This window comes from Ornithorhynchus anatinus, chromosome 1, assembly GCF_004115215.2.
Source record: "Ornithorhynchus anatinus isolate Pmale09 chromosome 1, mOrnAna1.pri.v4, whole genome shotgun sequence".
In the NCBI taxonomy this organism is placed as follows: domain Eukaryota; kingdom Metazoa; phylum Chordata; class Mammalia; order Monotremata; family Ornithorhynchidae; genus Ornithorhynchus; species Ornithorhynchus anatinus.
Genome location: NC_041728.1, coordinates 133,159,927 through 133,187,483, shown reverse-complemented (window position 1 = coordinate 133,187,483; position 27,557 = coordinate 133,159,927). Strand labels below are relative to the sequence as shown.

General features: G+C 50.2%; 1 protein-coding gene across 5 annotated transcripts in view; it reads right to left on the bottom strand.

The window, feature by feature from the left end:
• The window catches only part of VPS8 (VPS8 subunit of CORVET complex), a 291,073-nt gene that overhangs the window by 188,752 nt on the left and 74,764 nt on the right, over positions 1–27,557 (bottom strand). For all 5 annotated transcript variants that reach the window (XM_029065907.1, XM_029065914.1, XM_039912997.1 and 2 more), the window contains 5 exons: positions 24,207–24,242; positions 23,293–23,383; positions 20,346–20,392; positions 12,739–12,828; positions 7,454–7,500 (listed from right to left, as the gene is read on the bottom strand). In XM_029065907.1, the coding sequence (XP_028921740.1) occupies positions 7,454–7,500; positions 12,739–12,828; positions 20,346–20,392; positions 23,293–23,383; positions 24,207–24,242 (311 nt within the window). The remainder of the gene's footprint in view (positions 1–7,453; positions 7,501–12,738; positions 12,829–20,345; positions 20,393–23,292; positions 23,384–24,206; positions 24,243–27,557) is intronic.

The following is a 27,557-nucleotide window of genomic DNA, read 5'->3' as shown; positions in this document are numbered from 1 at the left end:
CAGGTTGTCCTACGTGAGGCTCACAGTTAATCCCCATTTTACAGACGAGGTAACTGAGGCATAGAGAAGAAAAGTGACTTGTCTGCAGTCAGCTGACAAGTGGCAGAGCCGGGATTCGAACCCACGACCTCTGACTCCCAAGCCCAGGCTCTTTCCACTGAGCCACGCTGCTTCCTTATATTGCAGGGGGACTGACCGAAGACCGCCTGGAGCCCGGAAGTCAATCAATCTGTGGTATCGAGCAATCGGAGAAGTAATAATTATGGTATTTGTTAAGCGCTTAACTATGTGCCAGGCGCTGTAGCCTGGCACATTGGATAGAGCACGGGCCTGGGGGTCAGAAGGTCACGGGTTCTAATCCCAGGCCTGCCACTTGTCTGCTGCGTGGCCTCGGGCAAGTCGTTTCACTTCTCTGGGCCTCGATTACTTCATCTGTACAATGGGGATCGAGACTGTGAGCCCCACACGGGACGGGGACCGTGTCCAACCCGATGTGCTTGTATCCACCCCAGCGCTTTGTACAGTGCCTGGCACATAGTAAACGTTTAATAGCCACAGTGTCATCATTCATTCATTCATTCATTCAATAGTATTTATTGAGCGCTTACTATGTGCAGAGCACTGTACTAAGCGCTTGGGATGAACAAGTCGGCAACAGATAGAGACGGTCCCTGCCGTTTGACGGGCTCACGGTCTGATCGGGGGAGACGGACAGACGAGAACGATGGCGATAAATAGAGTCGAGGGGAAGAACGTCTCGTAAAAACCGATGGCGACTAAATAGAATCGAGGCGATGTACAATTCATTAACAAAATAAATAGGGTGACGAAAATATATACAGTCGAGCGGACGAGTACAGTGCTGTGGGGATGGGAAGGGAGAGGTGGAGGAGCGGAGGGAAAAGGGGAAAATGAGGCTTTAGCTGCGGAGAGGTAAAGGGGGGATGGCAGAGGGAGTAGAGGGGGAAGAGGAGCTCAGTGTGGGAAGGCCTCTTGGAGGAGGTGATTTTTAAGTAGGGTTTTGAAGAGGGAAAGAGAATCAGTTTGGCGGAGGTGAGGAGGGAGGGCGTTCCGGGACCGCGGGAGGACGTGACCCGGGGGTCGACGGCGGGATGGGCGAGACCGAGGGAGTCTCATCATCTAGTGAGTGCTGTGTGCAGGGGACTGTAATAAGCGCTCGGGAAACCACAGTACAACAGAGTTGGTAGGCATTTTGCCTGCCGACAACGGGCTTAAAGTCTAGAGAACAGAGTGTAAGAGAGTGTCCACCACGGCAGAAGAATAGGATTGGGTGAGACTCCGTGCGATTACTCGATCCAGCCCCCTGCTTCTAAAAGGGTGAATGTCTGCCATCAGCAAGAGTCATAACGAAAATCCAAGGGCGGCGTGGCTCAGTGGAAAGAGCCCGGGCTTGGGAGTCAGAGGTCATGGGTTCTAATCCCGACTCCGCCACTTGTCAGCGGTGTGACTGTGGGCAAGTCACTTCACTTCTCTGTGTCTCAGTCCCCTCATCTGTAAAACGGGGATGAAGACTGTGAGCTCCACGTGGGACAACCTGATTATCTTGTACCTACCCCAGTGCTTAGAACGGTGCTTGGCATATAGTAAGCGCTTAACATATACTATTATTATTACTATCATTTCGACACTGTCGTGCTTATCTAAGGTAATTGACAAAGTTGTCTCTCAGGCTACTCCTCCTGCCTGTTCATTCCTCAAGAAGCGACATCGAAGCTGTGGACGCGACACTGGCACGGAAGAGGAGGGGAGTGGGATGCGCTGGGAGGGCGGGGGGGAGAAAACAGAAAAGAAGTGTGGCCTCGTGGAGAGAGCATAGGCTTGGGCGTAAGATGACTAAAAATAATAGTAATTGTGAATAATAACGTTGGTATTTGTTAAGCGCTTACTATGTGCAGAGCACTGTTCTAAGCGCTGGGGGAGATACAGGGTAATCAGGCTGCCCAACGTGAGGCTCACAGTTAATCCCCATTTGACAGATGAGGTAACTGAGGCACAGAGAAGTGAAGTGACTTGCCCACAGTCACACAGCTGACAAGCGGCAGAGCAGGGAGTCGAACCCATGACCTCTGACTCCGAAGCCCGGGCTCTTTCCACTGAGCCACGCTGCTTCCCAGAAGCGCTTACTACGTGCCAAGAACCGTACTAAGCGTAGGGTCGATACAAGATAATCAGACTGGACACCGTCCCTGTCCCTCATGGGGCTCGTAGTCTCGGCAGGAGGGAGAACAGATATTTAATGCCCATTTTACGATTAAGAGCACAGACACGGAAGAGTCAAGTGACTTGCTCGAGTCACCCAGCAGGCAAGTGGCGGAACTGGGATTAGAATTCAGGCCCTTGTTCTTTCCACTGGGTTCTCATCCCATCTCCGCCACTTGTCTGCTGGGTGATCTTGGACAAGTCACTTTACTTCTCTGTGCCTCAGTTTCCTATTCTGTAATAATGGGGAGAAGATGCCCCTTCTTCCCTTCCCTTAGGCTACGAGCCCCACGTGCACTAGGGCTTGTGACTGACCTACTTATCTCGCCTCTACCCCTGCGCGCAGCAGTGTCCGACACACGGTGAAGCGCTTAAGAAATACTACGGCTGTTATTACGGACACGGGGCGGATGGAAGCTGGAAGGGAAGCGTGAGAGGAAGGGAGAGCGGGGCAGCCATTTGCTCCTCTAATGCTAACCTTCTCACTGGGCCTACATCTCGCCTGTCTCGCCACCGACCCCTCGCCCACGTCCTGCCTCCGGCCCAGAACGCCCTCCCCTCTTCAAATCTGCCAGGCAATGACTCTCCCTCACTTCAAAGCCTTATTAAAAGCCCATCTCCTCCAGGAGGCCTTCCCTGACTAACCCCCCCACTTTCCTCCTCTCCCACTCCCTTCCGCGTCGCCCTGACTTGCTCCCTTTTTTCTTCCCCCTTCCCACACAGCACTTCTGTACATAGCTGTCAATTACTTATTTGCATTAACTGTAGACTGTGAGCTCATTGTGGGCAGGGAATGTGTCTAATTGTTGTTGTACTGTAATAATAATAATGTTGGTATTTGTTAAGCGCTTACTATGTGCAGGGCACTGTTCTAAGCGCTGGGGTAGACACAGGGGAATCAGGTTGTCCCCCGTGGGGCTCACAGTCTTCATCCCCATTTTACAGATGAGGTAACTGAGGCACAGAGAAGTGAAGTGACTTGCCCACAGTCACACAGCTGCCCAAGCGCTTAGTACCGTGTTCTGCACGTGATAAGCTCCAATAAATACGGTTGAACGAACGGATGAATTATAACGCTGCCCCGACAAAACCTCTTCCCTTTCCTCACTGCCCTGCCTTATCACATTCCAAGCGCTTAGTACAGTGCTCTGCACATAGAAAGCACTCAATAAATTCCATTGAATGAATGAATCACTCCCACCAGGCTCTGACTACTATTGTTTTGAGCAGGGTTGGCCGAAAACAAGGGACAAGCTGAATAGGTAAATAAAATTCCTGATAATAGCTGCAGGATGATATAGAGCATTCTTCGTCAGCAGGAAAGCGTAACCACATGAACAAGTGAAAGGATCAATACCCCAAAGCGGGGGGGGGGGGGGGGGGGGGATGAAATCCATTTATTTTTCTTTTAATGACCAAATATATCTTTTAGGCTGCCTTTTTTTCTCCCCTTTTCAGAGCTAATAGAGACCTTTCCATTGCATTTGTAAAAATCGGTTTATCCCCATTACATTTAAAAGGCTAGTGTACCCTAGTTGGATAAGAAATTGGAAGTTTAATGAAGTCTTAATGAAAAAAAAAAGGGGGGGTAGGAATCACTAATTGAATCCAGTGAATTATACAGAAAATGTCAGGTCAGCTAGCCCTCGCACCATATAGGAGGCTGTGAAGGTCCCGTGCTAAGGGGAGATAATTAAGTACTTTAGTACATAACAAAAGCCCTGGGGGTGGGAAATGAAAAAGAACACTAAAAATTCAATAAACAGAACATAACGGCCAACTAAATAGGGCAACTTGCTATGGTGAACAAAAGCACACACTGCTGAGCAAGATTAACAGCAAAACTGCGCATTTCTTTCTTTGGCCGGCAAAAGGCGGCAACGAGGGAGAAGAGAGGAGACGGAATGAGCCGAGAAATCAAACGTGTGGGTCTACCTTAAAAGACGACCAGTTCGGAGACGTTTTTAAAAAATCGTTCTGAGTGCGGCTGCCAGACCCAATCAGTTTTAGCACTTAGGTTTCTATATTTAGGTCCCGTTCCCCAGGCCTCTGACTTTGTTTACTGGAAATACCGACTTGAAAATTGCTGTTTACCATTTTCGTTCTCTTCCTCGGGGGGCCTCCTCTGAACATTCCCTCAGCCCCTCTGCCCGGTGGCGGTTTGTAGGATCTCTCCTCTTTGTGTACGTGTCCCCCAGCCCCAGTTTTTTTTTTTTGCCAACATTCATTCTCAACGACCCCTTCCCTTGCCAAGCCGACAGCTCGGGCGCTTGGGAGATGAAGAGGAGAAGTCCGGGGTCCCTCGTGCGCTCTCCGGGCCCAAATTAAATGCACTTTTCAAAAATCGCCTCCCCTTCTCTCTGCCTGCCAGAGGCGGGGACAACCACTCCGTGGGAGAATGCGGTGATCGGGCCTTCTCCTGCCCCACACTCCGGGGAAAAAAACCCGTTTTCCTGTTTTCCGAGGTCGTCTTGGGATGCTGGGGCAAAAATCAAGACGGGGACTATTCCATCGAAGGGAACCTCCGGTTCCACTAATCAAGGCTAAATGCTTAGAGTGTTTCTCTCCGCTCTCACCCTCTCCACTTTCAAAGAATTATGAAGGTCACGTCTCCTCCAAGAGGCCTCATGGCGTGGTGGATAGAGTATGGGGGGTCAGAAGGTCATGCGCTCTGCCACTTGTCTGCTGTGAGTCCTTGGGCCAATCACTTCACTTCTCTGGGCCTCAGTTCCCTCATTTGTAAAACGGGGATTGAGACGGGGAGCCCCACGGGGGGCAAGGGACTGTGTCCAACCTGATTTGCTTGCCTCCACCTCCGCGCTTAGTACGGTGCCTGGCACACAGTGAGTTGCTTGACAAATGCCATAATGATTATTACTATTCCCCAATTAAGCCTTCTTCCCCCCGCCCGGCTCTTTCTCCCTTCTGTTTATGCACTTGGATCTGTGACCTTTGGACATCTGCTATCTGCCCCATCCCCAAACCCACAGCACTTTTATGCATATCTTTAAATTATACATTCATATTCAAAGTCTAGCTCCCCATCTAGTCCATAAGCTCATCACTGGCTAGGAACATGTCTGAAAATTCTACGGTATTAAGAGCACAGGCTTGGGAGTCAGAGGTCGTGGGTTCTAATCCCGACTCCGCCACTTAGCTGTGTGACTTCGGGCAAGTCACTTCTCTGTGCCTCAGCGACCTCATTTGCAAAACGGGGATTAAAACTGTGAGCCCCACATGTGACAAGCCGCTGACCTTGTATCTACTCCAGCGCCTAGAACAGCGCTTTGGCACATAGTAAGCGCTTAACAAATACCATTATTATTAGTATCGAGAAGCAGCACGATGCAGCGGATAGAGCAGGGGCCTGGGAGTCAGGAGGTCATGGGTTATAATCCCGCATCTGCCGCCTGTCTGCAGTGTGACTTGGGCAAGTCACTTCGCTGGGCCTCAGTTACCTTGTCTGTAAAATGGAGATCGAGACCGTGAGCCCATCGAGGGACAGGGACTGTGTCCAACACGACTTGCTTGGATCCACCCCAGTGCTTAGTACAGCACATAGAAAGCGCTTAACAAATATCTCGATTAGTATCTCTCCCGAATGTTCAGTCCAGAGTACAATACAGGGCTCTGCCCATAGTCCAAGGGGAATATTATAAATAATAATTGTGGTACTTGTTAAGCACTTACTATGTGCTCAATAAATACCACTGATTGACTTCTCCCCCTTCCCAACTGTAATTCTCTTCTTTCATTCATTCAATAGTATTTACTGAGCGCTTACTATGTGCAGAGCGCTATACTAAGCGCTTAGAATGTACAATTCGGCAACAGATAGAGACAATCCCTGCCCATTGACGGGCTTACGGTCTCCTTCTGTATAAACGACTAATGAAACCCGCTGCAACTTCTGGGGCCCAACACTGGACGACGATGCCTCGCCGTGCCGGGCCATCTCGCTCCCATCCTAAGCGGCACGGATTCTAATCCTGCCTTTGCCGCTCGTCTGCCTGGCAACCTGAGGCGAGTCATTTAGTCTGTGCCTCCGTTTGCTCTGTAAAATGGCGTTTCGATCCCTGTTCTTCCCTATGGGGATTGAGACTGTGAGCCCCACGTGGGACAGGGACCGCGTTCAACTCGATTTGCTTGTACCCCAGCACTCTGTACAGTTCCCGGCATACGGTAAACACTTAAATACCACAATTATTATTATTTTTATTATTCCCCTTGGACTATGAGCCCCACATGGGAGAGGGACTGTGTCCGACCGGGTTACCTTGTCTCTAGAAGGTAACCCAGCCCAGCTCGTGGGCAGGGAATGTGTCTTCTGCTTATAGTTGTATTTGTACTCTCCCGAATGATTAGTATAGTGCTCGGCACACATTAAGTGCTCAGTAATATGAGCGAATGAAGGAATGGTTCAAAATTCCTTCTCCCAACTTGAGAGATCTGTGGGAGCCCTATCTTTATTTCTGTTTTTTCCTGGCAGCCGAAGGTCTATCCAAGGGAAACTGACTTGCATTCAAGGTATTTAAAGTACAGGATAATGACTGTGAGTTTTTCAGGGAGAGGAGGCATAGGAGGCCTGCCAAACTCAATCTTCACCACCTATCACCAAGTATCAGTTTCGTGTGCGATGAATTTGGAGCTGATGGGCTTGTATGGAAAAATAAGGAGCGTGTGTTCAATTATACGTTTAAGCCGGACAAAGCCCTGAAAACCGGGGATTCATTCGAACAGATTAGATAAGACCAAGAGGGATTACCTCCTCCCTACCTCCCAGAGAAAACACACATGCACACGCACTTCTCCAACCAAGTTTTCACTTTCATTTTAAACCCATAAATATATTTCCTAGATGTTTAGCACGATGGTAAGCAGATCTGATCGTCTGGGACGCACACTGCAAAAGTAAAGAGTGCCTGGATCAAATACCTGCATTTTTAAGGGGGGGTTAAGGTGGGTGGGAGGTACAGACAGTGGGGTTTTTGTTTGGTTTTTTTTAGTTGCGTGGTGGTTTGTTTTTTTTTCCTAAGGGCTACCTATTCCTATTCTGGACCATTATTTGCATTAGCTGAATAGACCGGAAAATTATTGCCGAAATAAAAAAATTTAACGAATTCAAAGCAAAAAAAAAATCAATCAAGTCAATTTCACAGCAGTAAATTGCATACCAGCAAGATAAAAAGGAATGAAGGTGAAAGGCAATGCATTGAGGAGGGGTCTCACTTACTTGCGCTGAAGCAGAAGGCAATAATCAACTATGACAGGCACCATATCCTGGGGAGGAATCATAATGAAAACACATCAGTGGCATAATCCTGTCAAAAGACACGCTAGCAGCACGCTGTACTGGACCGGGGAGGTTTCACTCAGACCCAAGGGACTGTCGACATTTTCTCAAAACCTAAGCAAAGCGGCTAGAGCATGGAGTCAGAAGGTCATGGGTTCGAATCCCACCTGCTGGGTGACCTTGGGCAAGTCACTACAATTCTCTGGGCCTCAGTTACCTCATCTGCAAATGACACTGTGAGCCCCACATGGGACAGGGATTGGGTCCAACCAGATTTGCTTGTATCTACCCCAGAGCTTAGTACAGTGCCTGGCACTTAGTGGGCACTTAACAAAAAGACCATACTTATTATTATCATTATTATTATTGGGCACCATTCATTTTGTTGTTTCAGGCAGATGACTGGGTTTTACTTTTTTCTGGGCTGCTTAAAGGGGAGACGGGGGGGGGAACGCTGAAGTCCTCCTAATCTGGGAGCTGAAAGAAGATCCCTAGAGATCTTGCCCACACGGAGGTCAGTGGGAAATCTCGCGGGGTCGCCATGCCACAATACCAAAACACACATGTAATTGCATGACGGGAGAAGAATGAAGTTTTTTGCTGTCCCAAGTGTTAAGTACGTGCTCTGAGGAGCAGTGCTGCCTAGTGGATAGAGCATGGGTCTGGGAGTTAGGAAGCACCTGGACTCTAGTCCCGCTCTGCCACTTAATAATAATAATGGTGGTATCTGTTAAGCGCTTACTATGTGCAAAGCACTGTTCTAAGTGCTGGGGGGGGATACAAAGTGATCAGGTTGTCCCACGTGGGGCTCACAGTTTTAATCCCCATTTTTTACAGATGAGGTAACTGAGGCACAGAGAAGTTAAGTGACTTGCCCAAAGTCACCCAGCTGGCAAGTGGCGGAGCCGGGATTCAAACTCATGACCTCTGACTCCCAAGCCCGGGCTCTTGCCACTGAGCCACGCTGCTTCTCTTGTCTCCTGTGTGACCTTGGGCAAGTCACTTCACTTCTCTGGGCCTCAGTTACCTCATCCTTAAAATGGGGTTTGAGACTATGAGCCCCATGTGGGACAGGGACTGTGTCCAACCTGATTTGCTTGTAGCCACCCCAGGCCTGGCCCATGGTAAGCGCTTAGGAAATACCACTAAAAAAAAAGTGCTCAACAAATACCATCGATCGACCGATTGATTCTCTTACAGCCTTGGGACCGGTTGAAGGAAAGGCAGAACGGGACTTAAACCCACAAGCCTAGCCCAGAATTTCAAAAAAGGAAGCCTTGGAGGTGCTCTCGAGGAATCCAAGACTAGGGCAGTTACAGGAAAAGACAAATTTTCCACTGGAAATAAAAGAAAGATGTTGCTGGTACATTATCCAATAAGAGTCAATAACTTTTTTTGTTATTGGACAAAATTTAAGCCAACAGACTGCCAATATTTGTACTTTAGGCTGAAATTCTAAGAAAACCAGAGCAAAAGGGCAGTGGGAGAAGACATGCATAAAAGTGTCTTAATACATGGAGGGGGGCGATGCTGAACTCTATTAAGGCCATTTGCATTTCGAATGTATATTTAGACCTCGTCCCTGCCGAGTCAAGGGAAATGCAACCTGATGGAATCGCCGAGGCTCCTCCCGGCAATATTAATCTTTGGAGATGCCCTCCGACCTATTCGTCTAGCTATTTCGTGGCCATCCACAGGGCTTAAGTGGAGGCTTAAAAAACAAAACCCCCGATTCCCCCTCCCTATGTCCACCCCAATATATATTCTCAGCCCCCTTCTCTAAGCCCGGTGTTTTTAGACCGTAAGTCCGGTGTGGGCAGGGATTGTCTCTATTGCTGAATCGTACTTTCCAAGAGTTTAGTAGAGTGGTCTGCACACAGTGAGCGCTCAATAAATACGACTGAATGAGTTACGAGGCCTTCCAAATCCCATGTTTATTCCCATTCCCTGGAAGCCTAATAAATAGAGCACTGAGATACAAGATGGAAGAACTGGGTCTGCCACTTATCATCCATGTGGCCTGGACAGGCCATATCTTTTGTGCCTCAGTTTCCTCTATCTCAACCTCACAGGGGTGTGTTGACAAATGAGAAAATATACGTTCAGGCTCTGGAGAAAAGGTGGTACATATTACGTAGAGCTGACAACCTCTCTTGAGGATCACAAGAGGGAGTCATATCACTGTAAAATCGTGGCCTAGAGGAAAGATTCCAGGTTTGGGACTCAGAAGACCTGGTTTTTTGTTCCAGCTCCACCACTAGCCTGATGTGTGACCTTGGGTATGGAGTCGCTTAACCTCTCTGGGCCTCAGTTTCTTCATCTCTAAATCGGGGCTGAGATAACTCTTCTCCCTCTCCTTTAGACTGTGAGCCCCGTGTGCTATGGAGACTGTCCAATCTGGTTATCTTGACGCTCAACACAGTGCTCGGCATGGTACAGTGGGTAGAGCACGGGCTTGGGAGACAGAATGTCATGGGTTCTAATCCCAGCTCCGACACTTATCTGCTCTGTGACCTTGGACGAGTCACTTCAGTTCTCTGGGACTCAGTTATCTCATCTGTAAAAGGGGGATTGAGACTGTGAGCCCCACATGGGACAGGAACTGTGTCCAACCGATTGGCTCGTATCCACCACAGTGGTTAGTACAGTGCCTAGCACACAGTAAGCGCTACTCTACCTGCCAAAATGATCCTTCTCCCGATTGAGTATGATGGCCCTACTCAAGTCTTCAGGCTTCACGACACCAAAATCGGTGATATTTATTGAGAGCTTACTATGTGCAAGGCACTGTTCTAAGCATTTGGGAGAGTACAGTACAACAGTCTTAGCAGAAACGTTCCTGGCCCATGACCAGCTTAGAGTCGCTGGAAAGACTAAAGATGGAAAAAAAATTAACTGCTAAGGATCCAAGGGAAGTGTAGGAAAAAAGAATAATAACAATAATGATAATAGTGGTATTTAAGTACTTACTACGTGCCAGGCGCTGTACACTAAGCGCTGGGGAGGAATACAAGCAAATCGGGTTGGATTTGTCCCATGTGGGACTCACAGTCTCAATCCCATTTTACAAAGGAGGTCACTGAGGCCCAGAGAAGTGAAGTGACTTCCCCAAGGTCACCCAGCAGACAAGTGGCAGAGCCGGGATTAGAACCCATGACCTCCTGACTCCCGAGCCCGGGCTCCAGCCACTACACCATGCTGCTTCTGTACATAACGGCGCGGGCACAGTGGGCTGCTGATCTTTTCTGCAGGAAAAAGCAGTTTCGGAGAAACATTTCATCAATCCCTTTTTGGATGTTCAGAACGCTCAGAGGCTCCACACCGCTTCGGGGGGGGGGGGGGGGAGAGGAATTCCCTGACGGAGCGGGGAATATTTAGGACCAGGGAATATTTGGGAAGAGAGGCTGGAAAACCAGGAGATGGCATGCCATCTGCTGGACAAACATCTTTACTCCAGTGTCTCCGGACAGCCTCCACCACCCTTCGAAATGAGGATGACCGCAATTCTGTCGAGGCCATTCCTTAATAATAATAATGTTGGTATTCGTTAAGCGCTTACTAGGTGCCGAGCACTGTTCTAAGCGCTGGGGGAGATACAGGGTGATCAGATTGTCCCACGTGGGGCTCACACACTTTTAATCCCCATTTTACAGGTGTGGGAACTGAGGCACAGAGAAGTGAAGTGACTTGCCCACAGTCACACAGCTGACAAGTGGCAGAGCCGGGAGATTAGTTGGAGAACCGTCCCTACGTAAGTAGCCCGTCAGGCACCGGGCCCCCACAAGTGTCTATGACACTTCTCCCAAGACTTTCATGCTCCTTAAGGGCGGTGGACGAAAACCCGACGTCCTCCTTCCGAACGTCAAAGGTGGCTTTGCTCCCATTAGCAAGAAACCAACGGGGCGGTGAATTTTCCCCCGTTCTTTCCACACCTCTTGCAGAAAAGTCATTTCCACTCGAAGCAGTGTGGTCTAATAGACAGAGTACGGGGCTGGGAACCAGAGGGACATGGGTTCTAATCCCAGCTCTGCCCCTTGGGGGCTGTGTCACTTCACTTCTCCGGGCCTGAGTTACCTTATCTGCTAAAGGGGGATTAAGACTGTGAACCCACTGTCTTTTAGACTGTGAGCCTGTTGTTGGGCAGAGATTGCCTCTATCTGTGGCCGAATTGCATATTCCAAGCTCTTAGTACAGTGCTCTGAAGCCTCACTCTAGGCTTCAAGGCTGTCCAGCCCCTTGCCCCTTCCTACCTCTCTTCCCTTCTCTCTTTCTCCCGCCCACCCCGCACGCTCCGCTCCTCCGCCGCCCACCTCCTCACCGTCCCTCGGTCTCGCCTGTCCCGCCGTCGACCCCCGGGCCACGTCCTCCCGCGGTCCCGGAACGCCCTCCGTCCTCACCTCCGTCAATCTAATTCTCTTCCCCTCTTCAAATCCCCACTTAAAGCTCACCTCCTCCAAGAGGCCTTCCCAGACTGAGCTCCCCCCTTTTTTCCTCTGCCCCCTCTACCCCCACCTTCACCTCTCCGCAGCTAAACCCTCTTCTCCCCCCTTTCCCTCTCCTCCTCCCCCTCTCCCGTCCCACCCCCTCAGCACTGTACTCATCCGCTCGACTGTCTGTATCTTCATCACCCTATTTATTTTGTTTAATGAGATCTACATCACCCCGATTCTATTTATTTGCCATTGTTTTTACGAGACATTCTTCCCCTCGACTCTATTTATCGCCATCGTTCTCGTCTGCCCGTCTCCCCCGATTAGACCGTAAGCCCGTCAAAGGGCAGGGACCGTCACTATCTGTTGCCGACTTGTCCATTCCAAGCGCTTAGTACAGTGCTCTGCACACAGTAAGCGCTCAATAAATACGATTGAATGAATGAAAAGGGACCGTGTCCAATCCAATCACCTTGTATCTAACCCAACACTTAGTACAGTGCCTGGTGCTTAATAAGGGTTTAATAAATACCGTTAATTAAAAAAACCTTTCAGGCGATCAATTGTATTCACCGAGCACTTACTGTGCGCAGAGTACCGTACTAAGCGCTTGGGAAAACACAACAATGTAACAGAGTTGGAAGACGCATTCCCTGCCACAACGACTTTACAGTCTAGAAAAGCCCCCAACCCTGTGTCACCAAGTGCCCTTCCTTTCCCCACCTGAAATCACATCCGACCGAACCATCGATCAATCGATCATTCGACTGTATTCGTTCATCGACAAAGTTCTACCTGGAAATGTTGCTCCATCACTTGGATTTTGCCCTGGTCCGGGCATTTCTTCAAAGCTTTATCAGCATAATGGAATAGGATTTCTACCATCTGCAAAGATAAAGTACGCTATTAAGTCAACCTCAACGAGAAGTTCATAAACGACATCGTCCTTCCAAAGTTTTCTCCAGCTCTTTCCCAGTTGCTCACATCACTAATGGCCAAGTGTGGTTAAGGATGATCCACTTGAAAGGTAGGAATAGGGTCAGAATTGGCCTCCAGTTTTAAGAAACTTTTGAAGATCGTAAGTATCCTTCTACAGCTTGCATAGTAAGCAAACGTCAACTCTACCTATCGTAAAATATGGAGGTTTATTCCTTGTAGTAATTCAAAGTGGTTTCCTCTCGTCTGGAGTTAATCCCTAACCAAAAAAATATGCCAGTCAACGGTATTTACTCAACGATGGGGAGCGCTGCACGGAGCCCAACGAAAGAAAAATGGTCCTTGCCCTCAAGAAACTTAATGGAGAGACTTGTCGAGGGAAAGACAGTTTGCCATTTTCATACTTATCTTCAGGACTTAAGTGTGTGCGTATATGTACGTTTAATCAATGGTATATTCCACTATTTATTTTGACTACTCTGTGGGAAACAACATGAAGTAGTGGCTAGAGCAAGGGCCTGGGAGTCGGAAGGTCATGGGTTCTAATCCCCGCCTCCGCCACTTGTCTGCTAGATGACTTTGGGCAAGTCACTTCACTTCTCTGTGCCTCAGTGACCCCATCTGTAAGATGGGGATTGAGATTGTGAGCTCCATTTGGGACAGGGGACTGTGTCCAACCGGATTTGATCGTATTCGCCCCAGTGCTTAGCAGAGTGGCCGGCACATGGGAAGTGCTCAACAAATGCCATTAGTTGATTATTTTAATGATAATGGTGATATTTGTTAAGCGCGTACTATGTGCAAAGCACTGTTCTAAGCGCCGGGGGGATACAGGGTGATCAGGTTGTCCCACGTGGGGCTCACAGTTTTAATCCCCATTTTACAGATGAGGGAACTGAGGCAGAGAGAAGTGAAGTGACTTGCCCAAAGCTGGCAAGCAGCGAGCTGGGATTAGAACCCATGACCTCTGACTCCCAAGCCCGGGCTCTTTCCACTGAGCCACGCTGCTTCTCTGTGATTATTATTAACTCTTTAATGTCTGTTTCCCCAATTAAATTAAAAGCCCCTTAAGGGCTCCTTGTTCTATCTTACTCTCCCAAGGACTGAGGTACAGTGCTCTGCACACAGTAAGCACCCAATAAATACCACTGATCGATGTGTCACGTGCTTGTTTTGTGCTGGGAAGACACTTAGTACAGTGTATTGCACCCACTGGACACGCGAAGCGCTTACTGCTACTTCAACCTCTTCCTGTGTCACAGGAGAGGTACCGGGAAGAGGACGATTCCGATCGGGAGCTGGGTTGAGGGCTGGGCCTAGAAAAGGGAGCGGTGGGTCAGGGGCGAATAAAGGGAGCAAGTCACGGCGACGCAGAAGGGAGTGGGAGAAGAGGAAAGGAAGGGCTTAGTCAGGGAAGGCCTCTCGGAGGAGACGGGCCTTCGATAAGGCTTTGAAGCAGGGGGGAAGGGCCGCGGAAATAAGGCTTTGAAGGGAGGGAGCCCCCTAAGGCTTCCCCGCGAGCTGCCAGAGAGCTGGCACTGAGCACGGCGTAGCGGACAGGGCACGGGCCTCGGAATCGAGGAGTCTGATCCCCATTCCGCCGCTCTATAATAATAATAATGATGGTACTTTGTTAAGTGCTTACTATGCAATGTTCTAAGCGCCGGGGTAGATACGAGGTAATTAGGTTGCCCCATGTGGGGCTCACAGTCTCAATCCCCATTTTACAGATGAGGTTACTGAGGCCCGGAGAAGTGAAGTGTCTTGCCCAAGGTCACACAGCAGACAAGTGGCAGAGGTGGGATTAGAACCCACAACCTCTGACGCCCAAGCCCGGGTGCTTACTATGTGCCAAGCACTGTTCTAAGCACTGGGGGAGACCCAAGGTAATCAGGTTGTGCCACGTGGGGCTCACGGTCTTAATCCCCATTTTACAGATGAGGGAACTGAGGCACAGGGAAATGAAGCAACTTGCCCAAAGTCACACAGCTGACAGGTGGCGGAGTCGGGATTGGAACCCACGACCTCTGACTCCCAAGGCCGGGCTCTTCCCACTGAGCCACGCTGCTTCTCCAAGCAGACCACTTGTCTGCTGTGCGACCTTCTCTGGACCTCAGTTACCTCATCTGTAAAATGGGGATTGAGACTGTGAGCCCCACAGGGGGACGGGAACTGTGTCCAACTCGGTTGGCATGGATCCACCCCGGTGCTTAGTACAGTGCCTGGCGCGCAGACAGTGCTTAACAAATATCATCATTATTATTACTGAGGGAAGGGCAGATCCTCAGCTGGGGCTCGAGCGACCCCCAAGAGCAGAGTTGCGGGGGGAAACCACGTTCTCGTGCGCCGCACCCTCTCCCCTCCCCAAAATCAAATCGGCACCCAGACGCTAGAGCACACAAAGACAGGCAACATGGCCTAGTGGAAAAAACACGGGCCCAGGAGTCAGGAGGTCTGGCTCAAATCCCGGCTCCGCCACCTGTCTGCTATGTGGCCTCGGGCAAGTCACAACTTCTCTATGGCTCAGTTTCCTCGTCTGTAAAATGGGGATGGAGTCCCAGTTCTCCCTCCCACTTAGCCTGCGAGCCCCATGTGGAATAGGCACCGTGCCCGGTCTGTCCCGGTGCTCGGCACCTAGAAAGCACTTGGCAAAAAAACCCAATTATCACTATTGCAAATATATTCCTTTAAGGACACACAAACGTCCCCTTGCTACCACCCCGACTTCCTCCACCCAATCGCTGCCCGACATATTACAACTTCCCTCCACCCACCACACCCAGAAGTATCCTGGCAAACAGATATTAATCCTTCCCCCCTACAGACACACACACGCACAAACACAGACACACCTAACCACAGGAGACAGGGAAGTCCAGCGGAAAGAGCACGGGGCTGAGGTTCAGTGGACCTAGGCTCGGGTTCCGCCTCTACCATTAGCCTCTTGGGTGCCGTTGAATACATCACAATCAAACAAGGGTACATTTTATTAATAATAATAATGATGATAACGGTGGCATTTGTTGATCTCTTACTATGTGCCAGGCACTGTACTAAGTGCCGGGGTGGATGCGAGCAAATCGGGCTGGACAGGGCCCCCGTCCCACGTGCGGCTCACAGTCTCCATCCCCATTTTCCAGATGAGGTAACTGAGGGCCAGAGAAGTGAAGTGACTTGCCCAAGGTCACACAGCAGACTAGTGGCAGAGCTGGGATTAGAACCCAGGTCTTTCTGAGACCCAGGCCTGGGCTCTATCCTCTGCACCACGCTGCTTTCGAGCGCTTACTACGTGAAGAGCATTGTACAATACAATAGAATCAGCAGACGCGATCGCTGGCCCTTAAGAGCTTACGGTCTAGAGGACAAGCTTACAGTCTATGTATCTCAGTTCCCTCATCTGTAAAATGGGGATAACAATACCCGCTTCTCCTTAACTGGCAGGGCTGTCATTAGGTTAAAATGAAAAAACGCTTCCCTTCTCCCACTCCCCGCTGAGCCGCTCTTACTTGCTCCTTCATTCATCCTCCCTTCCATCCCCACAGCACAAATAATAATAATAATAATAATAATAATAACTATGGTATGTGTTAAGTGCTTACTATGTGCAGAGCACTGTTCTAAGTGCTGGGGTAGATACAGGATAATCAGATTGTCCCACATGGGCTCACATTTTTTTAATCCCCATTTTTGCAGATGAGACAACTGAGGCAACAGAGAAGTGAAGCGACCTGCCCAAGGTCACACAGCAGACAAGTGGCGGAGCCGGGATGAGAACCCACGACCTCTGACTCCTAAGCCCATGCTCTTTCCACAAAGCCACGCTGCTTCTCTAACTGAATGAATGAATATATCTGTAGATGTCTGTAATTTATCTATTTATTTATATTAATGTCTGTCTCTCCCTCTAGACTGAGTTCATTGTGGGCAGGAAGTGTATCTGTTGCTATATTGCCCTCCCTCCTCACCTCCGCCAAACTAATTCTCTTCCCCTCTTCAAATCCTATTTAAATCTCACCTCCTCCAAGAAGCCTTCCCAGACTGAGCTCCCCTTTTCCCTCTGCTCCCTCTACCCACCCTTCACCTCTCCGCAGCTAAACCCTCTTCTCCCCCCTTTCCCTCTGCTCCTCCCCCTCTCCCTTCCCCTCCCCTCGGCGCCGTACTCGTCCGCTCGACTGTATGTATTTTCATCACCCTATTTATTTTGCTAATGAGATGTACATCACCTTGATTCTATTTACTTGCTATTGTTTTAATGAGATGTTCATCCCCCTGATTCTATTTATTTCTATCGTTCTCGTCCGTCCGTCTCCCCCGATTAGACCGTAAGCCCGTCAAAGGGCAGGGACTGTCTCTATCTGTTACCGATTTGTCCATTCCAAGTGCTTAGTACAGTGCTCTGCACCTAGTAAGCGCTCAATAAATACTATTGAATGAATGAATGAATGAATGAATAGGGAAGCAGCGTGGCTCACTGGAAAGAGCACGGGCTTTGGAGTCAGAGGTCACGGACTCGAACCCCGGCTCTACCACTTGTCAGCTGTGTGACTTTGGGCAAGTCACTTAACTTCTCGGTGCCTCAGTTACCTCATCTGTAAAATGGGGATGAAGACTGTGAGCCCCACGTGGGACAACCTGATTCCCCTGTGTCTACCCCAGCGCTTAGAACAGTGCCCGGCACATAGTAAGCGCTTAACAAATACCTACATTATTATTATTATTATTACCGTACTCTCCCAGGTGCTTAGTGCAGTGCTCTGTAAGCAGTAAGCGCTCAATAAATACGATTGAATGAGTGAATGAACGAATGAAAACCGACGTGAAAGCACTTGGGAAAAATAAGAAGCCCTTTGCAAATACAGGGGACACACAGAAATCTGCCTACACGCACAAGGACACAGAAACCTTAAAGTGAGCTACACAAGTACACACCAACACACGGTTATACTGGCCCACCCTCTCACTTCCCCTCGCGGACCCCTTTTCAGTCAGGGTCCTGCCTGGGCATCTCAGCTGGTTCTCAGACTGTGAACTCGTTGTGGGCAGGGATCGTCTCTCTTTACTGCTGTACTCTACTTTCCCAAGCGCTCAGTACAGTGCTCTGCACACAGTAAGCGTTTCCATAAATGACTGACTTGCACTGAACGAATGGACACTCCCAGGTGCCAAGACGTACGGATTAAGCAAGTCATTCAATCGATGGTAATTACCGAGTTCTGATTCACAGTTTCAATCCCCATTTTACGGATGAGGGAACTGAGGTACAGAGAAGCGGAGTGATTTGCCCAAAGTCACGCCGCAGTTCTTTCTGGGTGCAGAGCACTGTACTAAGCATTTGGGAGAGTACGGTAATGAACAGGGGAGAGGAGACAGGTGAGGTTGGGGTGAATATCAAAAAAAAAATAATAATTGTGGTATTTGTTAAACGCTTACTATGTGCAAAGCACTGTTCTAAGCGCTGGGGGATTCAAGGTGATCAGGTTGTCCCACGTGAGGCTCACAGTTTTAATCCCCATTTGACAGATGAGGTAACTGAGGCACAGAGAAGTTAAGTGACTTGCCCACGGTCACACAGCTGACTAGCGGCAGCGCTTAGGGGGTACAGATCCAAATACACAGGTGACGTAGAGGGAAGGGCGGGTCGGGGAAATGAGGATTTAGGGAAGACCAATCGAAGGGCGTGTGGAAATTCAGCGTGGGCCTGGGAGTCAGAAGATCACGGGTTCTAATCCTGGCTCTGCCACTTGCCTACTGTGTGATCTTGTCACTTCACTTCTCTGGGCCTCAGTAACCTCATCTGTGAAATGGGGATTGAGAGGGTGAGCCCCATCTGAGACTGTGTCCAACTTGATTTACTTGTTCCACCGCAGGGCTTACTACAGTGCCTGGCACATAGTAAGCACTTAAATATCATTTAAAAAAACCCCCACCAACAATAAAAAAAACCTTCCCACGGCAGAAGGGGATCCGTTCGCGGGCACCTCCAGGCCCCACTGCCAGGCCTCTGGGCCGTGTTTCCCATAATAAGAATAATGATTGTGGTATTTGTTAAGCTCTTACTATGTACTAAGCGCCGAGGTGAATACAAGAGAAGGAGTGGCTCAGTGGAAAGAGCCCGGGCTTGGGAGTCGGAGGACGTGGGTTCTAGTCCCGGCTCTGCCACTTGTCTGCTGTGTGACCTTGGGCAAGCCACTTCACTTCTCTGTGCCTCAGTTACCTCATTTGTAAAATGGGGATTAAGACTGTAAACCCCACGTGGGACAACCTGATTACCTCGCATCTACCCCGGCGCTTAGAACAGTGCCCGGCACATAGTAAGTAGCCCGTCAGTGGGCAGGGATTGTCTCTATCTGTTGCCGAACTGTCCATTCCAAGCGCTTAGTACGGTGCTCTGCACATAGTAAGCGCTCAATACATACTATTGAATGAATGAACTTAAATACCATCATTACTATTATTATTATTATTATTACAAGCAGATGATATTCGTTAAGCGCTTACTGTGTGCGGGGCACTAAAGCGGAAAGTGGGACACAGTCGGACACAGCCCCGTCCCACAGGGGAGTCACGGGCTTAATCCCCATTCTCCCGACGAGGTAACCGCGGCCCAGAGAAGCGAAGAGACTCGCCCAAGGTCACGCAGCAGACAGGTGGCGGGGCCGGGATTAGAACCCCAATCCTTCCGACTCCCAGGCCCGGGCTCTATCCGCCGGGCCAGGCTGCTTCCCAAATTGGGGGCTCGGCGGGGTTCAGAGAGGCAGGAGCAGGGGGACCCACGACCAAGGCTGGCGGCCCTCCCTGCCAAGCGGGGAGGCTCTGGGACGACCCGGAGGCCACGGAGCCCTCCCTGGGGCATTAGACACCGGGGTAATCGACCGTGGCGAGGAATGAGTCACCGGCTTCTAGGTCTACACTAGACCATTCTTTTCTTAATTGACAGTTGCAAGATAATTCCTGCCCAAACAGTTGCACAATGACGAGGAGACTCACTCCAACTAAAGACAGGATTAGGGGCTGAAACAGGCCAGATCTACGCTGGGGAAATAACCCCGGCTCCTACACTCCCAACACACACACACACACACATTTTTTTTTGTTGGTTTTTCTCACAAATGCTAATGAATACAGTCAACTCAATTATCTGGGGATTATCCAGACTTTCTTCCTGCTGCCTGCCTGCCTCTGGACGCCTCTCGGCCTATTAGCACCCTCGCTCACGGGTGGTGGTGTGGGGGAGGCGCGGAAGGGACGGCCAAGCCAGCCATTTTGGCCACCTGTCGGCCTCTCCGGCTAAAAGAGTTTTTGGGAGGGGGTGGGAACGGTCTGTCCTGCCCTAACCCTGCTTCTCCTCGAGGGTCCGTGACGGTGAACGGGCCATAACCGGCGGGAATTCCCCTTGGTCCAGCTCCCTCGGCAGGGCACCGGACGGGAATTAGCGGGCGAGTGCCTCCGGGCCTCGGACTACTCACCCGATCTGCCACGACGGCCTTTCTCTTGCCGGCGTCCCCCGTCAGGCCTGCGGAGAAAGGGGCCAAGAGTCAGTTGAGTCCCAGTTCCTCGACCGTCCGTGGATAAATAGGGTCCGTTCCCATCCTCGGGACTCATATCCGCTCCTCTCTGGAGACGGGGTCGCTGCGGGGCGCTTCGGTGCTAGCGTTCAACGGATGCCGCTACACGAGGAGCAGTGCGGCCTAGTGGGGAGAGCGTGAGTCTGGGGGCCAGAGGGACAAGTGCTTAACAGATACCATCGCTATCTGCCACCCAAGTCAACGTGGGAACTCTTCACGTCCACTGGGTCAAGCCCGGCATTCAAATGAACTCCTTGACTTTTTTGTGGAGGTGCCTTAGGGGTGAAAGCGGGATGATCAGTGGGGGGGAGACAACTACCGTGCACCCCTAAACATCTGGAACAGAACTGTCTTAACCCTGTAATTCGGGGAGGCAAGGAGGCAGTAAGCTTTATTTATATTAAGCTGACTGGGATGCAGCGTGGGGAAGCAGCGTGGCGTAGTGGAAAGAGCACAGACCTGAAAGTCAGAGGGCCTGGGTTCCAATCCTGCCTCCGCCACTCATCTACTGTGCGGCTCTGGGCAAGTCACTTCAGTACTCTGTGCCTCAGTTTCCACATTTTGCTCTCCCTCTCGCTTAGACTTCTGAGCCCCATGTGGTACAGGGACTGTCCAACCTGATTACTTCGCATCTACCCCCAGGGCTCGGCAAATAATAATAATGATAATAGTGATATAGGTTAAGCACTTATTATGTGCCAAGCACTGTTCTAAGCACGGGGTAGACACAGTCCCTGCCGCACACGGGGCTCACAGTTTCAATCCCCATTTCACAGAAGAGGGAACTGAGGTGCACAGAAGTGAAGTGATTTGCCCAAAGTCACACAGGAGACAACTGGCAGAGGCGGGATTAGAACCTTCGTCTTCTGACTCTCAGGCCCGTGCTCTTTCCACTAGGCCATGCTTCTAACTTTAAGTTAGCACTTAAGCACCGTTATCATTATTAAGCGCCCATTATTCCGTTATCAAAAGCCACACCTGGTGCTTGTATTTATTCCGCCGAAGGACATCGAGGGTCTTCGAAGGCAACACCAGAGCTTCTACCTCGGTGGTTGCTCCAGGGTGGCTCATCCCCGAGAGATAGGGAGGGCGTCTGCCCACAGTGACGGCCCCTAGCCAAGAACTTCGGATGCTGCGCGTCAAGTGGCCTAATGGATAGAGCCCGGGCCCGGGAGTCTGAAGGACTTGGGGTCTAGTCCTGGCTCCACCATCTGTCTGCTGTGTGACCTCGGCCAAGTCACTTCACAGAGACTTCTGTTACCTCGACTGTAAAATGGGGATTCAGACTGTGAGCCCCATGCGGGACGGGGACTGTGTCCGTCCTGCTTAGCCTGTATCTACCCCAGTACTTGCCACGTAGCGGGCGCATCATTCATTCATTCATTCAATAGTATTTATTGAGCGCTATGTGCAGAGCACTGTACGAACCCCTGGAACGAACAAGTCGGCAACAGATAGAGACGGTCCCTGCCGTTTGACGGGCTTACGGTCTAATCGGGGGATCACAAATATCATTAAAAAAAAAAAATCACTTTCCTGGATCCACTGAAACATCCGGGTTTGGGGGGGAGGGGGCGCGGGGGGAATCACGGAAGGACGCAGATTAAAACGAACGATCCCAACTCCTGAGGTAAAAGTACCGTCTGGCCCTTGCCTTCCCCTTTCTCCCTCCTCCACTGGATCAGGGAAGGCAGAGCTGCCTTAGCTCCTTCCTGCTCCCTTCCCAGGTCCTCTAGCCAGTGAAAGGAGGAAGAGTCTGGTGGTTCTCCTTCGGTGCTGCCAGGTTTGGGTTTTGGCTCCTTGGAGAGCACCGTAGGCCCAGCCTGCCAGAGCGAGGCCGCTCTGGGTCCCAGAGCACAGGGCTTCCAAGAACCAGAGAAGCAGCACGGCTTAGTGGACGGAACCCGGGCCTGGGAGTGAAAAGGACCTGGGTTCTAATCCCGGCTCTGCCACTTGTCTGCTGAGTGACCCTGGGCAAGTCACTTCGCTTCTCATTTGTCTGTAAAATGAGGATTAAGACTGGGAGCCCCAAGTGGGACAAGGATTGCGTCCAACCCGATTAGTTTGCATCTACCCCGGTGCTTAGTACAGTGCACAGGGTAAGCACTTAACGAATACCAGAAAAAGATAAAAAATAACCAATCTGCGGATCCCCGGGTGAACTCCCGATGCTCCCTGACCATGGTCTCAGCCTGTCACCAGCCAATTGGGCGACCAGAGGACCTCGAGTCCACACCCTTGCCCTAGGCTGGGCTGCCACAAGAATTTCTGCTTATTATCATCATTAGTAATAATAATAATAATTATGGTATTTGTGAAGCGCTTACTTTGTGCCAGACACTGTTCTAAGTGCTGGGGTGGCTATAAGCGAACTGAGTTGGACACAGTCCCTGTCCCAGGTGGGGCCTCACACAGTCTCGATCCCCATGTTCCAGATGAGGTCACTGAGGCCCAGACAGGTGAAGTGACTTTCCCAAGGTCACTCAGCAGACGAGTGGTGGAGTTGGAATAATAATAACAATAATAATTATGGTATTTATTTTAATCACTTACTATATACCAAGCACTGCACTAATTATCGGAGTAGATACAGGATATGGGGCTCAAAGAATAAGCAGGAGTGAGAACAGGTATGACCCGTCCGCAGCAGTTTAAGAGTGAAGCCAGGATTAGAATCCAGGGCCTGATTCCCAGACCCGTGCTCTTTCCCTTAGACCAGGCTGCTTGTTACCAACGAGCCCCGAACTTGAGTTCCTGTTTGTCCAGTTCTGCCACGAGTTCCCCTGAAGGAGCTCTACAGCTGTGGATTTTACTCCCGCAATCGGCGGGCATTTGCCAGGTGACTTACCGACGACCGCTTTGGCTTTCCCTTCGTGAAATGACCACGCTAGAGCCAGGGCTTCCGTCAGGCAGTCTTGTTTCAGCATGTGATCCACTCTCTGAAATGAACAGACAAGGCACGTGGGGACTCTTCTGGATGGTCAAGCACAATCTGGATTTCCTACGTTAATGCCTTCGCAGGACTGCCCTGCCACTTGTCTGCTCTGTGACCGGGGGCAGGTCACTTCACTTCTAATGAACCTCAGTTCCCATCTCTGTAAGATGGGGATTAAGACTGAGTGCCCCATGTGGGACACGGACTCTGTCCAACCTGATTAGCTGGTATCTACCCCAGAGCTTAGTGCGGCCCCTGGCACCCAGTAAGCGGTTTAAAAATACCATTAAAAAAAAAAAAAAAACCTGCTGAATTTCAACAGATTTACACATCTTTCTCATTTCTGAGGAGAAAAAGTCTCAACAGTATAAACGCTTTCAAGGCAGTCAGAGCTTAGAACAGTGCTTGGCACATAGTAAGCGCTTAACAAATGCCATCATTATTATTATTATTATTATTATTATATGGGCCTCATGCTTCTGTTCTACCTTCCCAAGCACTTGGGTACAGTCCTTTTTATTTTATTTGATGGTACTCGTTAAGTCTTACTTTGTGCCAGGCACTGTACTAAGCACCGGACGCTGCACCCAAAGGGTGCTCAATAAACACCACTACTATTAATACTAAAAAAGGCCACATAACCTTGGCTGAAATCAGAAAAGCCCCCCCAGAAAACTCGGAGATCAGACTTTGCAAATCAAAACCCTCATTACCAGGGTTTCACCTAGGAAAACTCGCACGATGAGGGGATTTTCCTCAAAGCAGCCATTCTTTAAAAGTACTAGTCACCAGTCTTGAAAATCATCTTGTGTACCTTCATGACTCACCTCTCTCCAGCTCCTCAACATCATCACATGAACAGACTGAAAACAAGAGAAAACAAGAACACCCGTCAACCCCGGTTTGGAAACGTAGACTTCTCAAGGGAGAACAATGCCCTCGGATTCCTGTGTCTCGTTTACGTGGAATTTGAGGCCTCGTCTGGGGATATTCTTTGCCACCCTGGGAGCTCGCTGGCTGCCAGGAAATATGTGCCTTCCATTTCCAGCAGTCATCTGCAGCTCATGGAAGAGTTGGGTTTATTTGCTCACATTACCGTCGGTCTCCCGCTCTAGACTCTGAGTTTCTTGTGGGCAGAGAACGCGTCTACCGACTCTGAGAAGCAGAGTGGCCTAGTGGATAGAGCCCGGGCCTTGGAGTCTGAAGGACTTGGGTTCTAGTCCCGGCGCCACCACTTAATAATAAGCATGGTATTTGGTAAGCACTTACTATGTGCCAAGCGCTGTTCTAAGCGCTGAGGCAGATTCAAGGTGTCCCACGTGGGGCTCGCAGTCTTACTCCCCGCTTTACAGATGAGGTAACTGAGGCCCAGAGAAGTGAAGTGACTTGCCCGGGGTCACAAAGCAGACAAGTGGTAGAGCCGGGATTAGAACGCACATCCTCTGACTCCCAAGCCCGTGTTCTTTCCACTGAGCCACGCTGCTTCTCCTCTGTCTGCTGTGTGACCTTGCGCAAGTCACGTCACTTCTCTGGGCCTCAGTTACCTCATCTGTAAACAGGGATTTGGACTGTGAGCCCCATGTGGGACAAGGACCGTGTCTAACTGGACTACCTTGTCTCTACCCCAGCATTTAGAACGGTACCTGGCACCTAGTGAGCGCTTAATACCATAAAAAAGGGAAGCTCTCTTATACTGTACTTCCCCAAGTGCTTAATACAGTACTCTGCCCACAGTAAATGTCCCATACATACCACTGATTGACTGGCGGTGGACGGGGAGGTGAGCACAGAGTTTAAGTGTACATTTAAACACAACTGGGTTGAGAGGTCAAGCGGGGGTTATGGGTTCATTTCCATGAATCGCCGAGAAGGTGACCACACCTCACGGTGGAGGAGGAGGAGAGGGGAGAAGCGCAGCCAGAAATAGGGTGACGGTCAAGCGGGGGTTATGGGTTCATTTCCATGAATCGCCGAGAAGGTGACCACACCTCACGGTGGAGGAGGAGGAGAGGGGAGAAGCGCAGCCAGAAATAGGGTGACGTCACCAAGGTGCCACAGTAGCAGCCATTTCTGACCCAAGAACAAGCCACGGCACCCCATCCCACGCTTGCCCATCCACCTCCTTATCAAACAAAAAACTCCTCCCCACTGGCTTTAAAGCAGTCCACCACCTTGCCCCTTTCATTCATTCATTCATTCAACTGTATTCGTTGAGCGTTTACTATGTGCAGAGCACTATACTAAGCGCTTGGAATGGACAGTTCGGCAACGGAGAGAGACAATCCCTGCCCCACGACGGGCTCACAGTCTAAACGGGGGAGACAGAAAACTAAACAAGTAGTCAGGGGTCAATACCACCAAGATAAATAGAATCGTAGATATAGACACAGCATTAAAAAAATAAAGAGAGTAATAAATAATATACACAAATATGCACATGTGCTGTGGGGAGGGGAAGGGAAAGAGCAGAGGGAGGGAGTAGGGGGAATGGGGAGGGGAGGAGGAGCAGAGGGAAAGGGAGGGCTCAGTCTGGGAAGGCCTCCTGGAGGAGGTGAGCTCTCCTTCTACAACCCAGCTGCTCTAGTGCTAATCTTCTCACCATGCCTTGATCTCGCCTGTCTCGCCACCGGCCCCTGGCCCGTGTCCTGCCTCTGGCCTGGGACGCCCTCCCTCCTCTATTCCGACACACCACCACTCTCCCCCACTTCAAAGCTTTACTGAAGACACATCTCCTTCAAGAGCCCCACTTTTCCTCATCTCCCACTCCCTTCTGCGTGTCGCCTTGACTTGTTCCCTTTGCTCTTCCCCCTCCTAGCCCCAAAGCACTTATGTACATATCTGTCATTCTATTTATCCCTTTGCTCTTCCCCCGTCCCAGCCCCAAAGCACTTACATGCAAATCTGTCATTGGACTTATTTGTATTGATGTCTGTCTCCCCTACTCTAGACTGTGAGCTCGTTATGGGCAGGGAATGTCACTGTTCATTTGTGTATTGTGCTTTCCCAAGGGGTTAGTACGGTGCTCTGCACGCAGTAAGGGCTCAATAAATACCATTGAATGAATGACCGAATGAATGAAGCAGACGGTGGCCAGGTGAGGTGGCTAGTGCGGGCGGTGAAGGACCTTGTGGCTACAAAGGCAACCGCCTGCTGGTCTTGATTCTATTTATTTGCTGTTGTTTTAATGAGATGTTCATCCCCTCGATTCTATTTATTGCTATTGTTCTCGTCTGACCGTCTCCCCACATTAGACCGTAAGCCCGTCAGAGGGCAGGGACTGTCTCTGTTACCCATTTGTACATTCCAAGCGCTTAGTACGGTGCTCTGCACATAGTAAGCGCTCAACAAATACTACTGAATGAATGGTGTCACGCACCCCAACAAAGCAGCGTGGATCAGTGGAAAGAGCCTGGGCTTCCGAGTCAGAGGTCATGAGTTCGCCTCCCGGCTCTGCCGCTTGTCAGCTGTGTGACTGGGGGCAACTCACTTCACTTCTCTGTGCCTCAGTTACCTCATCTGCCAAATGGGGATTAACTGTGAGCCTCACGTGGGACAACCTGATGACCCTGTATCTCCCCCAGCGCTTAGAACGGTGCTCTGCACATAGTAAGCGCTTAACAAACACCAACATTATTATTACCTACTCACTTGGGCATCCACTGCCTCAATGATCGGCAGGGAAGCACGAGTACGAGTGAGACGTGGCTCAATCCACTAGCTCTCTAATCGATTCCTTCCTGCGGATTCTCGGGGCTGAGGTTTAGGAACCAGGACTTGCCTGTCACTCACAACAGGAGGCTCCATTTGTGAACAGGAGGCTCCATTTGTGAATAAAGCAAGCCTAAATCCTGTCACACTTTTTATGGCAGGTGGAATTCATCTGCTTGGAAGGGAGGGACTGCCCTAGGGAACCCTCTCTGCATAGGCCATAGGGTTAGGAGAGTGGCGAGATGCAGGCAAGGGGGAGAAAATGTAAAAGAAGACCGCTTAGCAGAATTATGGAGTTAGAAAGGTCACCCTGTAGGTGTCGGGATATGAGCAGTTGAGAGGTGAGGTCACATTCCAGAGGCAAACTTCGGGCATTTGAGATTAGGAAGGGAGATCTTTGGGACGCAGAAGTCTCTGTCAACCAACCACTGGTATTTTATTGAGCGCTTCCTAGGTGAAGAGCACTGGAC